Genomic DNA, 13,298 nt, shown 5'->3' with positions numbered 1-13,298 from the left:
ATACCTGTAAAAGTGCTCATAGAACACTAAGCTGTGAAACAGGCACTATCCCAGTTGGGACATAATCCAGAAAGAAGAATAAGAATTATCAAGATTGTTTGTATGCGCATCTATTTCCTTCTTTGTCGAAAATCATTTTGTCGATATCTTAGCGATTAAGTTCAATATCTCTGGGCGGGATAACAGGTTCGGTTAACGTTTTGGGTCATTTTTTAATGGAAATAGCATGAAGAATTGTTTGATGACATTCCAATGCCTTGAAATATTTAAACTTTTTGAAAAAAGTGAAGTGAAGTGTTAAAGTTCAATTAGTAGTTTTTTAAGCATACCCTAATAATACCTTCCATATTTTTTTTTAAACAAGTGTAGTTTAAATAATTGTCAGATCTAGAATTTCCAAGAGTTAAAATTAAAAAAAAAAAAACGAAACAATCGACAGTGCCAAAAATTTGATCAATTCGGGTAGGTGTACCAGTTATGGACATAGTGGTTCCCTATTTCGCCATACGTGATAACTTAAATGTCTCCACATTTTGAAAAGTTTTGTGTGTTTTAGCAGTAAGATATAGGATATTTCTTGATGTTAAAACATTCAAAAAGATTAAAAATGTGAAAGTCATCGAAATTTCACATATGGCCAAATAAGGAACCACTATGACCATAACTTTCCCTAGTCAAAATGTTACAGTAGCACTCTTAAACGTGATTACAGTAGCACTCATAAACGTGATTTTTATGGAATGGTGTTTTCTTGGCCTATCGAAATACTGTGCACTGTATTGTTCTCTAGATTTGTGATCTTGAGGTAGTTTAAATTCATCTTCATCTTATGATGTTTTTGACGTTATGGTGCATGATGAAACACAATTTTTACAAGCCTCATACCAATGGGATCAAAATTTCGATCATTGCAATTTCATGTACCTGTATTTTTATGGTGAACGTTTTGCATTGGAAGGTGAAATTTTTCTGTCGGTGAAAATTTTCCCATACATTATGTATGGGACAGTTTTAGCTGCAAAAACAATTCCTTAGCTTAAAAAAATCGAATTTTCCCCAACAGAATATTTTGAAACTTTCAGGGTGGGAAAGTTTAGTTGGGGAGATACTTATCCTCGTTGAAAAAAAAATCTTCGATAATAAACGAAAATTTGACACAATGATACAAAATTAAGAATATTTCACGCGTTTCTATCAAAATCAAGAATATATGCTAGAGTGTTAAACTTGTAGTTAACCCATTCAGACAAATTAATGAAGGCTTAAAAAATATTTCGCTACAGAAACTCGCAATCAAAGCAAATTTGCCGACTTCAAGCTACGAATTTTGAAATATTTGACAAAAAATCAAATATAGTTTCATATAGATGCCTGCAAAAGTTTGCCCAATCAAATAATTTGAATTTACATTTAAAAATAAAATCAAAATAATTTTAGATTGACCAGCATAAATTTTACTTCACGATTTTCGTAGAATTATACACAACAAACCCATTCATCAATATTTTGCTGAAAAACGCTTCAGGCGTTCAGCAAACCAAAGAAAGCTGGCAAAAAATGCTGAAATTCAGCAAAATGATACAGACAATCAACAGAAATATACGGCAAACAACACTCAATTTAAGCGTGTAAAAATTCAAAATGGCTGAAAACCCCTACTTTAAGGAAACATGCAGGAGAAATTCATCCAGCATGTTTTCCAGGAATAACTCCTAATGAGGCTCTTCTAAGCATCGATAAAAAAACCTTCGTGATATTCCTTTAAAGGTTTTACTTGAAAACCTCAAGAAATTTCTTAAAGAGTTAGCATAAGCATTAGCATTAGCATTAAGGTGATTATAGAACGAAGTCACACCTCAAATTTTCAAGAGCACAAGACTTGAGAGCCAAACAGCGTACCGCGTTGAAAATCTATCCCATTGGTCACCACCAGCAAGCAAGCAATTTGATTGGTTTTCAACGCGAACTGTTGTCAAATTCTCTCGTTTTGTGCACTTGAAAATTCAAAGTCTGGCTTCGTTTTATAATCACCTTAAGAATTTCGCACAAATTCGTAGGTGGTACAGTCCTAGACTATTGTATGAGGGTTGCCTCCTTCCCGTCAGAAATTTGGGACTAACATCTAACTCTTACACACTTAATTTATTTTGCCGAGGTCGGCAAAAATAATCGCCGAGAACCCAACAGCTTCTTCTACTCCTCGCAATGAAGTGAAGCAAAAATAATCGTGCTGCTTTAATATTTGCTTCAAACGTAAATGCACAATATTCTTTCAAATTCAGTGAAAAATTGAACACTTACAGTTGCGGTAGCTCTTCTTTTTTGAAATGCAATAATGTATTTAGTTAAATAAATTTGTTTTTGTTTTTGAAATTTGTGTAGTTTTTTTCTTCTTCTTATTCTTCTTCCAACCAAGAAAAAAATGATTTACCGAATTTCGGTACTAGTGTGTCGAAAATTTCGGCAATGGATTACCGATCTCTTCGTCAGATTTTGACAGCTGGATTGATTTAACATTTTACAGCACAATCGGCTCTTTGAACTTTTGACGAAATCTCAGCTGTTGGGTTCTCGGCGATTATTTTTGCCGGCCTCGGCAAAATAAATTAAGTGTGTACGTATTGCTTAGACCTTAAAAAAAGTGATTATTGCTATGAAAAACTGACCCTAATAAAAATTAAATAGTTCAAAATCATGATTAGACATCTGTAAACTAGAAAACATGGAATGTCTGTGGTGCAAACAAAACCTTCAGCATCCTTAGGAGGGAATGTCTTTTGAACCGACCTGATCAAATGCGCTCCTGTGATCAATTGGCCCCCGGATTACGGTAATCCTAAAAATCCATAGATCGTTCATTGTATACATTCATGGAGGACTGAGGACTTCCTTGAGAAATGTAACGAATAATCTTCAAAGGATTGAGTCCTGAAAATTGTTAGAAATCACCCTGGTTTCATTAGTGAAACGAAAATCTCTGATGACAATCATTATTTTAATTAAAGAAACTCTGGATGACTTTCTGAAAAAAATATTTGGAACAATACACGAAGTGCCTGATTGCATTAGTTGAATTTATATTCCGATGAAATTCTTTAAGATATTCCTCTGGTATTCTGCTTTGTCTTACCTCATACATTTCTCTGGGAAAACATCTAAGAATTTGTCTAACGTTTCTTCCAGGATTCTTTCAAAAGTAATAGAATAAATCGAAAAATGTTGAACGGTTAAGACAGAGGTTTTTATGGAAATTCTGATAGAAAGGTTGCTAAAAATAGCGTTCAACACCGTAGATTTTAAAATGTTTTAAAATTTAAAATGTGTTTATGTAATTAATAGGTACGAGTAAAGTGTACGGATGTTTATAAAATAACTAACGCAGACTTTTACAGATACCGTGAATAGGTGCTTAACCCAATACGTGTAGTATGTTTTACCGCACAGCTTATTTCATTGCAGCCCCAGCTTAAGTTTTTTTAAGAGAATTGTTTCGTTTAAGAAATTCCTAGGGTTTTTTTTAAAGTAAAATCTTCATGGATTTATTTGTTAAATCTTAACAAGATCATTTCCCAGAAATACTCCGATATTTCAATCAGTTTTGATTTTCATGATTTTAAATTATTAATTATTTCTTCAGTAATCGTATAACTACTTTCAGAGAGCTTCTCTACAATATCAAAGTGGTCCAGATCTGATAAAATATGCAATGAGGTTGCAATTCCTGCATTCTTCAAACGCTCGTGCATATCGACGGACATTTGTTTAAATACCGCGCTATCATTTTCCGCCACATACACGTGAAACTTCATACCGCAGCTCAACAAGTGCCGATAATCGCCATTCAGAGGCGACAGATTCGCAACGTTTTTGTCATTCAAAGACAGTAGATTGTTCTCGTTCACCGCCTTGGTGAAACGCAGCTCGTCCAATCGAAACACGCCAGATATGAGATAGACATGCTTGATGAGGTGGATTTCGTCTCCCACGGTGGCAACGAAGTTCCGATCAAGCATGGCAGCTAATAGGTGTGCACCAGCAGAATGCCCGGCGAATGAAACATGTCTGGAAGATAGTGAGTTAATTAACGCTTTTTGATTGATTTTAAAGTTCCAATCAGTATACTTGACATGGTTTTCCACAGCATAGTTAAGAATGTATTCACCAGCACGTTGCACTTGTTTAACCAAGTCTTCTAGAGTTACTTTTGGGCATAGGGCGTAATCTAGAACAATCACTCTATAGCCTTTCTGAACCAGGGGCTTAGCACAATACGCGGATTCTTTTTTGGACAACATTTGCCAGTAGCCCCCGTGCACGTAGACGAATAAAGGGGCATCTTCCGGTAGATCGCCTCCGTATATATCAAATTTCTCACTGTCATCGTTGCCATATTCTACGTCTAATTCGCACTTGAGCTCCTTTCGATTTTTATCGCTCACTGGAATAAAATGATCGATTAATAATTTGGACCGATACACCACTTGAACGTATCAACGATACCATCGGTTACAAATTTGACGTGGTAATTAATTACATCAACTGCTGTGGGAAATCGCGTACTCCATTCACTCGGAGAGTATGCTTTCTCCCATTGATTAACTTGTTCTCTATCTGGTGTCATAGCGCTTATGATTTCAAGTAGCATCTAATCTTGACGAACGACCGTGTAACACTGGAGGCAGCAATTTTGAAGTGATCACTGAAACTTTGCGACCAACAGAACCTTATCATTAGTAAACGATGAAGGTATTAGGTATTAGTCACTAGAAGTGAGAGGTTCACAAACACGACTGTTGGCCGGTGTTGCGTCCATGCGCTTATGATGGTCAATTCTACCCTATTCCTCGGCCCAAATGTTGTTTGTCGAAAACAGCGAAGGAAGCCGTACATATTATCAGCTTGTAGAATATATGATGTTTTTTGGGGCATCAAAAGGATGTGTTTCAAAAATACGTGACTATCATTATATATAACGTACATAAAATTTCGTTAATTGCGGATACGACTGAAAAATATTTGTTGAACAACTGTTCAGGCTGGAATCTTCTAAATCTAGGTATTAATTATAAAGACAAAACAAAATTAAATGACAAATAACCATAACTGAAATACATGATTACCTATGTTAATATTTTTCATTAAAAATATCGCGGCTAATCAACTATTACGTTTTGCTAGTAATAAAATGTTAAAATCTAGTACAACTGGTATAGTGTTGGATAAAATATTTGCAACTTTTTCGATTTCGATGGGTAGATCTGGGCTATTCATGAACCGATTTGAATGAATGTTTAACAGTTCTTCAGACATAGCTTCAATTTCAACATTTTTTGAGTGATTTTTCCAATCACGAGCTTAAAAGCATTAACGGTTTGACAAATGTGAATTCACAATTATTTTTTTAAAATTTAAATGACTCAAAAACAGAAGGGATAGCTTCATGGTATATACAGGGTGTTTGGTTCCGGACTTTAAGAATTTTGAGGGTAGATAGATCTCCACGAGTGATGAAAAAGTGCCCAAGGAACATAGGGTCGCAAGTCACTGCTAAGTGAATTAATCACAATTTAAAGTTTTTCATTTTTCTCATCTTTGGCGTTCCATATCTAAATAACTATTAGTCGTACATTCAATCTCTGCGCACGAATCGAAAGCTTATGACCTCATCTTTCTTAGCTTCTTTGACATGAATTTTGTAGGAAATGGTTAACATGCATAAATAATGAAAAGTTTGCTAAAAGTGACGAAAAAATCAGCATTTTTTCAGGTATTTTCATGAAATTTAATATGATAATGAAACTTCCTTTAAAAAAGTTCTTCTACAAAATATGCATTATCTTGTTAGCTGCCAAAGTAACAGTAATAAATCAATCAAATAATTGCTGGTTACCCTATTCGTTCGTATGTTCGTGGATTGCTGCCTTCGCGTGGGAATGAAATGGACGGTGACGACGGATGTTGGTCGTGCCGAAGCGGAGGGAAAATGAGTTCACTTTGCAATTTACGCCATGTCATCTTCGCTGCGGCGTTTGGTTTGTAAACAGTTGCGCAAACAGATTCAATGCCTGCGCCGCATGACTGTCGTAGTAGCGAATGTGTGTTTATGACTGATCCCTTTAAATTCTTCGCACTAGTAGCTGAGCTACGGTGCAGAGCGGATGGGGGGTGCGCGTGCGCGTGCAGCGAGAACTCAATTTGTACATTTCTCGTGTATGACGTTGCACTTTTAATGCATTATTATGCTATTATGGGTCATTTATACTTGAATTACATGTGGGATATAGGGATTAATAATCTTGACCCATATTGTAAGCGATGTACATAAAGATGGGCGAGGGAGTCATACAGGGGGAGAGGTCGGTTTTTGAAGAACCATATAGGGGGAAGAGAGGTGTGGCCAATGAACACGATACAAACAAATTTTATTTTATGTTTTTGTATAAATCACGTGATTCATGGATAACCTCTTTTCACACCCTACGCGCATCGTTGTAATGTTGTACTTGTGATGTAACCTCGTATACCTCGCTCGTGATACACAGCACAAGCGAGGTGAAGTCTTAGGTCAATTTCTCAATGCAGTGGAAATTCGAGAAAATGTCTAACCCTAAACGACCTTCAATTGGCGGGATTCGAACCCACGATCAACAGTATGGTTCGCAGAATTACCGCTATGGCTGGCATATGATATGATATGTACACGGGAAAAAATTCTGTGGTAAAAATAACTATTTTAGCTGACTACGTCCATTCTTGAAACTACCATGGAAATTCAGACCAATTTACTATGTTTACGGTACACCACAACGGCATTACTGGTACATTTGACAGAAATAATTTACAACAATCTGATTCCAACTACAGACATGGTAAAATCAAGCGCATTTCTGGTCTGCTGAAAATTGCCGGTGCGAGCGCTTAAGTTAACCCCCTACACACTTAGAAAATATCACCGACTCCGGTAATTTTTTTACCGAAATATAATCTGCTGAGCGCTCGGTAATGCTTCCGGAAAAGTTAAGAATAACCGAACAATCCGTAATTTGAATCAAAGCGCAGCTGTCAAAATATTACAAATCGTTCGTGAATGGTTACCGAACGATTTGTTAAAATTATTACCGAACGCATTGTTCATATTTGCAGGCCGTCAAAATGGGATAGGATGATTAAAAACAAAATAAGAATGACAGTTCATTCTGATGTTTAATGAAATAATCTAATTTATTCCTAGAACGTTATTTATTCGGTTTGACATGTTTAATTTTTATGTCAATGAAGTGAAACTAACTGGAGGCCACCATCAAACTAAAAGCAAGCTGCAAGTTCAGCGCCATTGAACATCCACTTAATGAAACATCCCAGCTGGACGTTTGCAGCTAGTCGCCCATTATAGTGGACTAAGTTGGTGCCGCCGATTGCGTCTTGGATGGGTCAACTTCCGTCTAGAAAAATAACGATTTGGATTATTCTGTGGGAACACTTATTCGATTGTTTTACCTTGAACGATTCCCGACAGTGCATTTTCCGTTCTAGCAGTTCTTGCTTGCACAAATAAACATGGCGGTGTAAAAATCTCAAATTACCATTTGTTCGGTAAAGCACTGTAGCACTAGGTACCGAAGTGTACGGTAAACTTTTACTGGCTACGGTGATTCTGAACGGTTCGCAAGTTCTTCGGTAAATGAATTGACGATTTCGGCGAAAACAAACAAACATTCATTGAATTTTCCTTATTGTGTACGTGTTTTCGGTACAGCTTGTTTGGAATACCGAAACATCAGTTGAATATTCATTTACAGTTCGTTTTCGGTAACAAATTTTACCGAACAACGAAATGAAATCTAAGTGTGTAAAATGGTAGTTTTTGCCGCACAATTTTTTTGCGTGTAGGAATATTATAATCGCGTAGAACATAGTTTTGCATAATGTGCCTTGCTAGAAAAGTCTATGAAACAAAATTTCTTCCTCTAGATAAACCTCATATTTTTTTCAGAGAGTTTTTTTTCTAGTGTTACGTTACAACAGGAATCTGCTCCTCAGCTAAGTGTAAGTACTACCACTGTTATTAACCGAGTGGTTTTCTTTCCAATTGAAAAAACGTAAAGGTTCCTTTCAAACGTGCCTATTCTGCGCGGCGTGTGAGGTGACACGAGTCGAATGAGGTGACAATTGTCGACTCGATCCCATTTGATTTACATTAGTCGTCTCACGTCACTCGCGGTGAGAGCGACTCGTCTCGACTCACACGTCGCGCAGAATAAGCACAAAAATCACAAGCAGCGTTTCCAGAACATTCAATAGAGACTGCCAAAGCAATTTATCTCCTCTTTTACACGAAGAAAATTACAAGGAATTATACTGGAGATAACTCAAAACAACAACATAGTAATTCGTTTTAGGATTGCTTCAGGAATGACTTCAAGAATTATTCAAGGAACTTCAACGAAGGTTTTTTCAAAAAATAATTTGGGAGTTTCTTGATCTCCCAATATTCATTTCTGGATTGGTAGAGATAGTCGGATCTCGGGTTTCCAACCCGACGGGTTCGGGTCGAGTTTGAAAGATTTAGGTCAGGGTTTGACTTGGAAAATGTCAGGTTTCGGTCGGGTTTGAGTCGTCTTTGGTGATCATTATGAACAGAGCAACAATCGCCAATAAACTTTTATGCTAAATAAGAATTGAAAAAAAAAACACTCTCAAGCGTACTCCAACGTATGTCAGAAAAGTTTAATTTACTAGTAATTTCAAACTGGGGTTTCAAAAGGAGTTCCTCAAAAATTGCTTTCCGAGTTTATAAACAGAAAATTTTGGGTTTGAGTTTGGAAACGAATTATTATTTCGGGTTTACGTTGGACCCGGGTTTTAAAAAATAGAATCGTGCTTATTCTGCGCGGCGTGTGAGTAGAGACGAGTCGCTCTCACCGCGATTGACGTGAGACGACTAACGTTAATCAAATGGGAGCGAGTCGACAATTGTCACCTCATTCGACTCGTGTCACCTCACACGCCGCGCAGAATAGGCACGAATATGTCGGGTACGGGTAGGGTTTGGGTTTATAAAATGTGAATTCCGGCCAAACCTACCTTCTGGAGTTTCTCCAAAAGATACATTTGAAATACCTCCAGGAAATTTGTCTGGAAATCATCAACAAACAATTTTATTTTTATTTCTCTAGAACACACTTTTGTATTTTCCAAGGACTTGTTTAAATATTTCCACAAAAAGTGAGAATTGAGTGAAATTATTGCAAAATTTCTATTGAGAACTTTTCAATTTGTTCCTTTTGGAATTCTTGAAGAAGTTCATGATTTCTTCAGGCATAATTTTTGGAAATGCTAGATGAGTTATTTCTGGAATTTCTTCCTCCAGGAGGGTACCTTCAGGAAGTTTTAAAGAACCTCCTGATCAAAAAAATGCAGAGTTCCAGCATGGAAACCTTCGGATATTCCAAGCGACACCTCTGGGATTTTATGCAATATTCTTTTTGGAATTCTTTTATGGAAATTTGACTACGAATTGATACAGAAATGCGTATAGAGATACTCTCAGGAAACAATCCAGTGATTACTTCCAGGATTGCCTTAAATATTCCTTTAGAGATACCTCCCGGTGCTCCAGCAAGGATTCCTTAAAAAAAATTCTCCAGGATTTTCTAAGAAAAACCCTTCTTTAGTTTTTCATCTGTTCTCTCAAGATCATTACCCTTATTTTTATATTTTTTTTCTACGTTTCATACACAATAATAGAGGGTACATATGGGACATTCCTTAGCCGAGTGGTTAGAGTCCGCGGCTACAAAGCAAAGCCATGCTGAAGGTGTCTGGGTTCGAATCCCGGTCGGTCCACGATCATTTCGTAAAGAAAATATCCTTGACTTCCCTGGACATAGGATATCATCGTACCTGCCACACAATATACGAATGCGAAAATGGCAACTTTGGCAAAGAAAGCTCTCAGTTAATAACAGTGGAAGTGCTCATAAGAACACTACGCTGAGAAGCAGGCTCTGTCCCAGTGAGGACGTAAATGCTAAGAAGAAGAATAGAGGGTACTTCAAACATTTGCAAGATGACTTGAATAACTTTTTTTTTAATTTTCAGTGGTTTTCAGGTTTTTCCTCCAACATTTTGCAAGTACCCTTCTGGATTAAATTTCTGATGCCTCATTGATTCCAAATAGCGTACTTTGGGGCAAGTGTGCCACCCCTGCTTTTTATAAAAACTACAATATATATTTTTTCTTTGAGCATAACAGTATGTTCGCTTATAGTTCATAATACAATGATTAAATATGATGAAAATTGCTCTATTTTTCACGTATTTACATCGACTTGTGCAAAGACAACCAAATTTGAGTGGATTTTTATATGATTTCGTTGTTTCTAAATAGCATGGTGAAAGGTAAATTATTAACAGATGTTTCTAACGTACTGTACATCGTGGAACTATTCAAATGTGTAAGTTATTGTTTCATTTGAACCAAAAAAGTATTTCGTTTTACATACAAAATCCAGTTTGGTTGAAATGTATACTTATTGGGGCAAGAGTGTCACCTATTTGGTAAACAAAAGTTGTTGGAGTGAAATTTATAAAAATGTAAACATCATCAACAATATCATAATAATAAACCAAAATGAGGCACCAGTAGTAGTTTCTTAAGTATAGTAGGGGAATAACTGACATTTTTGCCCCCCCAAAATGATTTTTTCTCAAAATATTCAACAATAACATGTTTCTCGGCTTATTAAGTACCGTTTTACATATCTACATCAATATTTTACCGTTATTTAGTGCTGATCTAGTTTAATTTTGAACATATTTGTCGTAATATAAGGGCAGTACATATATTGTATTGAATGGAGACGAAAATAATCATTTTAGTTATTCGAATTGAGCAATAGGGAGTTACGCATGTTTTGAACCTTATTTTAAAGCATCCCCTTATTACGGTAAACTTTAAACTATTTGTTAAATTATCGCTTTGTAAGTAATTTTAATGGGAAATAAATAAAATTTTATTACAAGTAGAATTACATGCGATGTTTATACGGTGGCCGTCTTGCCCCATATGGGTGGCACGCTTGCCCCATAGTGTTGAAAAATTGGTTATTTTGGATGGTATTTGAGAGCTCCAAAACTAATACTTTTGAAATTATTTTCTTTTTAAATAGCACAGTGGTTATGAAAAGATGTGAAACTAACATCATGAGGCTAACTGGATTTTATAAGCTTTAGGCTAACTGGATTTTATAAGCTTTAGGCATAGTTAGAGTACAATTTGCTCAAGGTGGTACACTTGCCCCAAATTCCGCTATTGGTCGATTTAAAGCTGAGAAAATTTGACTTGCTTTTAATCAGAACATTTAAACTTTTGAACGCGAGTTTACATTAAGGATGCCTCTAGGAGATTCTACTACAAAAGTTACATTAGAAATTTATCATGATGAATTTGAATCGATGATTTTTTCAATAATTTCAGAGGTTTCTTCAAAGATTACTTAAAAAATCTCTTAGGAATCATTCAAAAGTTTTTAATAATACCATAATAACTTCTGGAGCCTCTCGAAACAAAAATTGTTGATGAATTCTCCAGTAATTTCATTGGGAAATTCTATAGAAGTTGTTTTCCATAGATCAATTTGACATGGATCATTTCGACTCAAGAAAAACCCATCTTTTCATAATGGAAATTTCCTTGACTTCTCTGGGCATACAGTATAATCGTACTTGCCACACGATATACGAATGCGAAAATGGCAACATTGGCAAAGGAAGCTCTCAGCCTCTCAGTTAATAACTGTAGAAGTGCTCATAAGAACACTAAGCTGAGAATCAAGCTCTGTCCCAGTCAGAGGCGCGTCCACGTTCGAAACCATGGGTAGGACAAACGTTGGAAAATATTTTGTGCACATTGAAGCTAAGAAAAATTTTAACCCTATGGAATCCTAGACTGGAAATTTCAAGTTACCGTATTTAAAGGGCTCAAATTCAAAGGGGTGTAAGTGACATTTTGATCGGTTTTGAGTTGAGGAAATTCTTCTGTTTCCAAGCGTTCTAAAGATATTTTCAAGTGACTTATCCGCTCAATAGACTAAATAACATGATTGTTAGAAAACTGGCTTGTTTTTATTTTTTGGCTCTCATACGGAATGAAAAATTTCAGTTAAAGTTCGAAGTAGATTTTCTCAAAACTGAGTTTTTTTTTCACTGACATCCCTTTGCTTCTAACCCCCTCATTTTTACGCCAGACTATGCAAGTGGCTTAAAATAGGAAATTAGAGACCTATTGCCTGAAAAAAAGAGACTTTAAAAGATTCAGAAAGAGGCTGTAAAGAGTCGTAACAGGAACCAAGAAAACAAAACGAAACCTATTAGAATCCAGGAGTTCAGGCAGTACCTTCTTGAAGAGTTTGATTCTTCATAGCATCAGAGCAGGCATTTCAAGATCCAAGATCTTTTTGGAATTACGTGATTTTACCCAGGAATTTCATCTGCAATTTATTAAGATAAAATGTTTAGATGTTACTCCGAAAATTTCCTAAAGAGTTTGACTAGGTAATTTTGTTTTGGATGCCTCAAGAATTCAACCTAGATTTACCCAAAGAAAACCACAGAAACAGAATTTCTTCAGAGACTCATCAGAATTCCTCCTGAAATTCTTTGTGAATTTTTTCAAGAAAGTCTCAATTCCTCTAAGACTTTATCCAATGATTAATCAACCTTTCTAGGGATTTCCTATAAAACTGCCTTTGAGAGTTAATATAAGATTTCTCTAAAGATACCTTCAGCAATTCCCTCAGAGATTTCTTCTAAGGTTTCTTCAGAAATTCCTCCTGTCATACTTATATTTTCTCCAGAAAAATGCCAATGAATTATTTTGGAAGAATAAATCCGTGAAGAACTTCTAAAGAAAATTTTGAAGTTATCTCATATAAAACTAGTGGAAGTATTAAAGTCACTATTAATCACCAATGATCTCTGAAATAACGCCTGAACTCTTGAGTAAGTTGCAGAGGATTTCCTAGATAATTTGCTAAGAGAAACTTAAAAACAAAATCAATCGAGTCTCGGGATAGCACTTTGCAGGATTTTCTAAAGAAATTCCTCGAAAAACATTGGAAACAATCTCTATAGAAGCTTGTGTAGGAATGATCGGAGGAATTATTGGGAAAATTGGTATAGTATTAGCTGGTGTGAAAACTTAAATAAACTTTCAAAAGTTGCATGAGAATTTTTGGGAAAACTTTTTTTTAAATGTTTGGAAAAACTGCAGGAGTAATACTTGGATGAAATGCTGA

General features: G+C 35.8%; 1 protein-coding gene across 1 annotated transcript; it reads right to left on the bottom strand.

The window, feature by feature from the left end:
- Positions 1-3,056: 3,056 nt before the first annotated feature.
- LOC5564939 (kynurenine formamidase) lies at positions 3,057-4,753 on the bottom strand. Its single transcript, XM_001649225.2, has 3 exons — positions 4,501-4,753; positions 4,123-4,438; positions 3,057-4,062 (listed from the first exon to the last, which is right to left on the bottom strand). The coding sequence occupies exons 1-3, from the start codon at positions 4,643-4,645 to the stop codon at positions 3,606-3,608; spliced, it is 918 nt and encodes a 305-aa protein (XP_001649275.2). The 5' UTR covers positions 4,646-4,753; the 3' UTR covers positions 3,057-3,605.
- Between the last annotated feature and the right edge of the window lie 8,545 nt (positions 4,754-13,298).

Source organism: Aedes aegypti, chromosome 2, assembly GCF_002204515.2.
Source record: "Aedes aegypti strain LVP_AGWG chromosome 2, AaegL5.0 Primary Assembly, whole genome shotgun sequence".
Classification (NCBI taxonomy): domain Eukaryota; kingdom Metazoa; phylum Arthropoda; class Insecta; order Diptera; family Culicidae; genus Aedes; species Aedes aegypti.
Note: the sequence above shows the minus strand (reverse complement) of the source record. Positions and strands in the feature narration are given on the sequence as shown.

Excerpts from the sequence above, each read along its gene's own strand:
- LOC5564939 (XM_001649225.2), bottom strand. The coding sequence starts at position 4,645 with ATGCTACTTGAAATCATAAGCGCTATGACACCAGATAGAGAACAAGTT. Across the intron at positions 4,439-4,500 it reads CGTCAAATTTGTAACCGATG|TGAGCGATAAAAATCGAAAG; the intron begins GTATCGTTGATA and ends ATTTTATTCCAG. Across the intron at positions 4,063-4,122 it reads GCTGTGGAAAACCATGTCAA|ACATGTTTCATTCGCCGGGC; the intron begins GTATACTGATTG and ends ACTATCTTCCAG.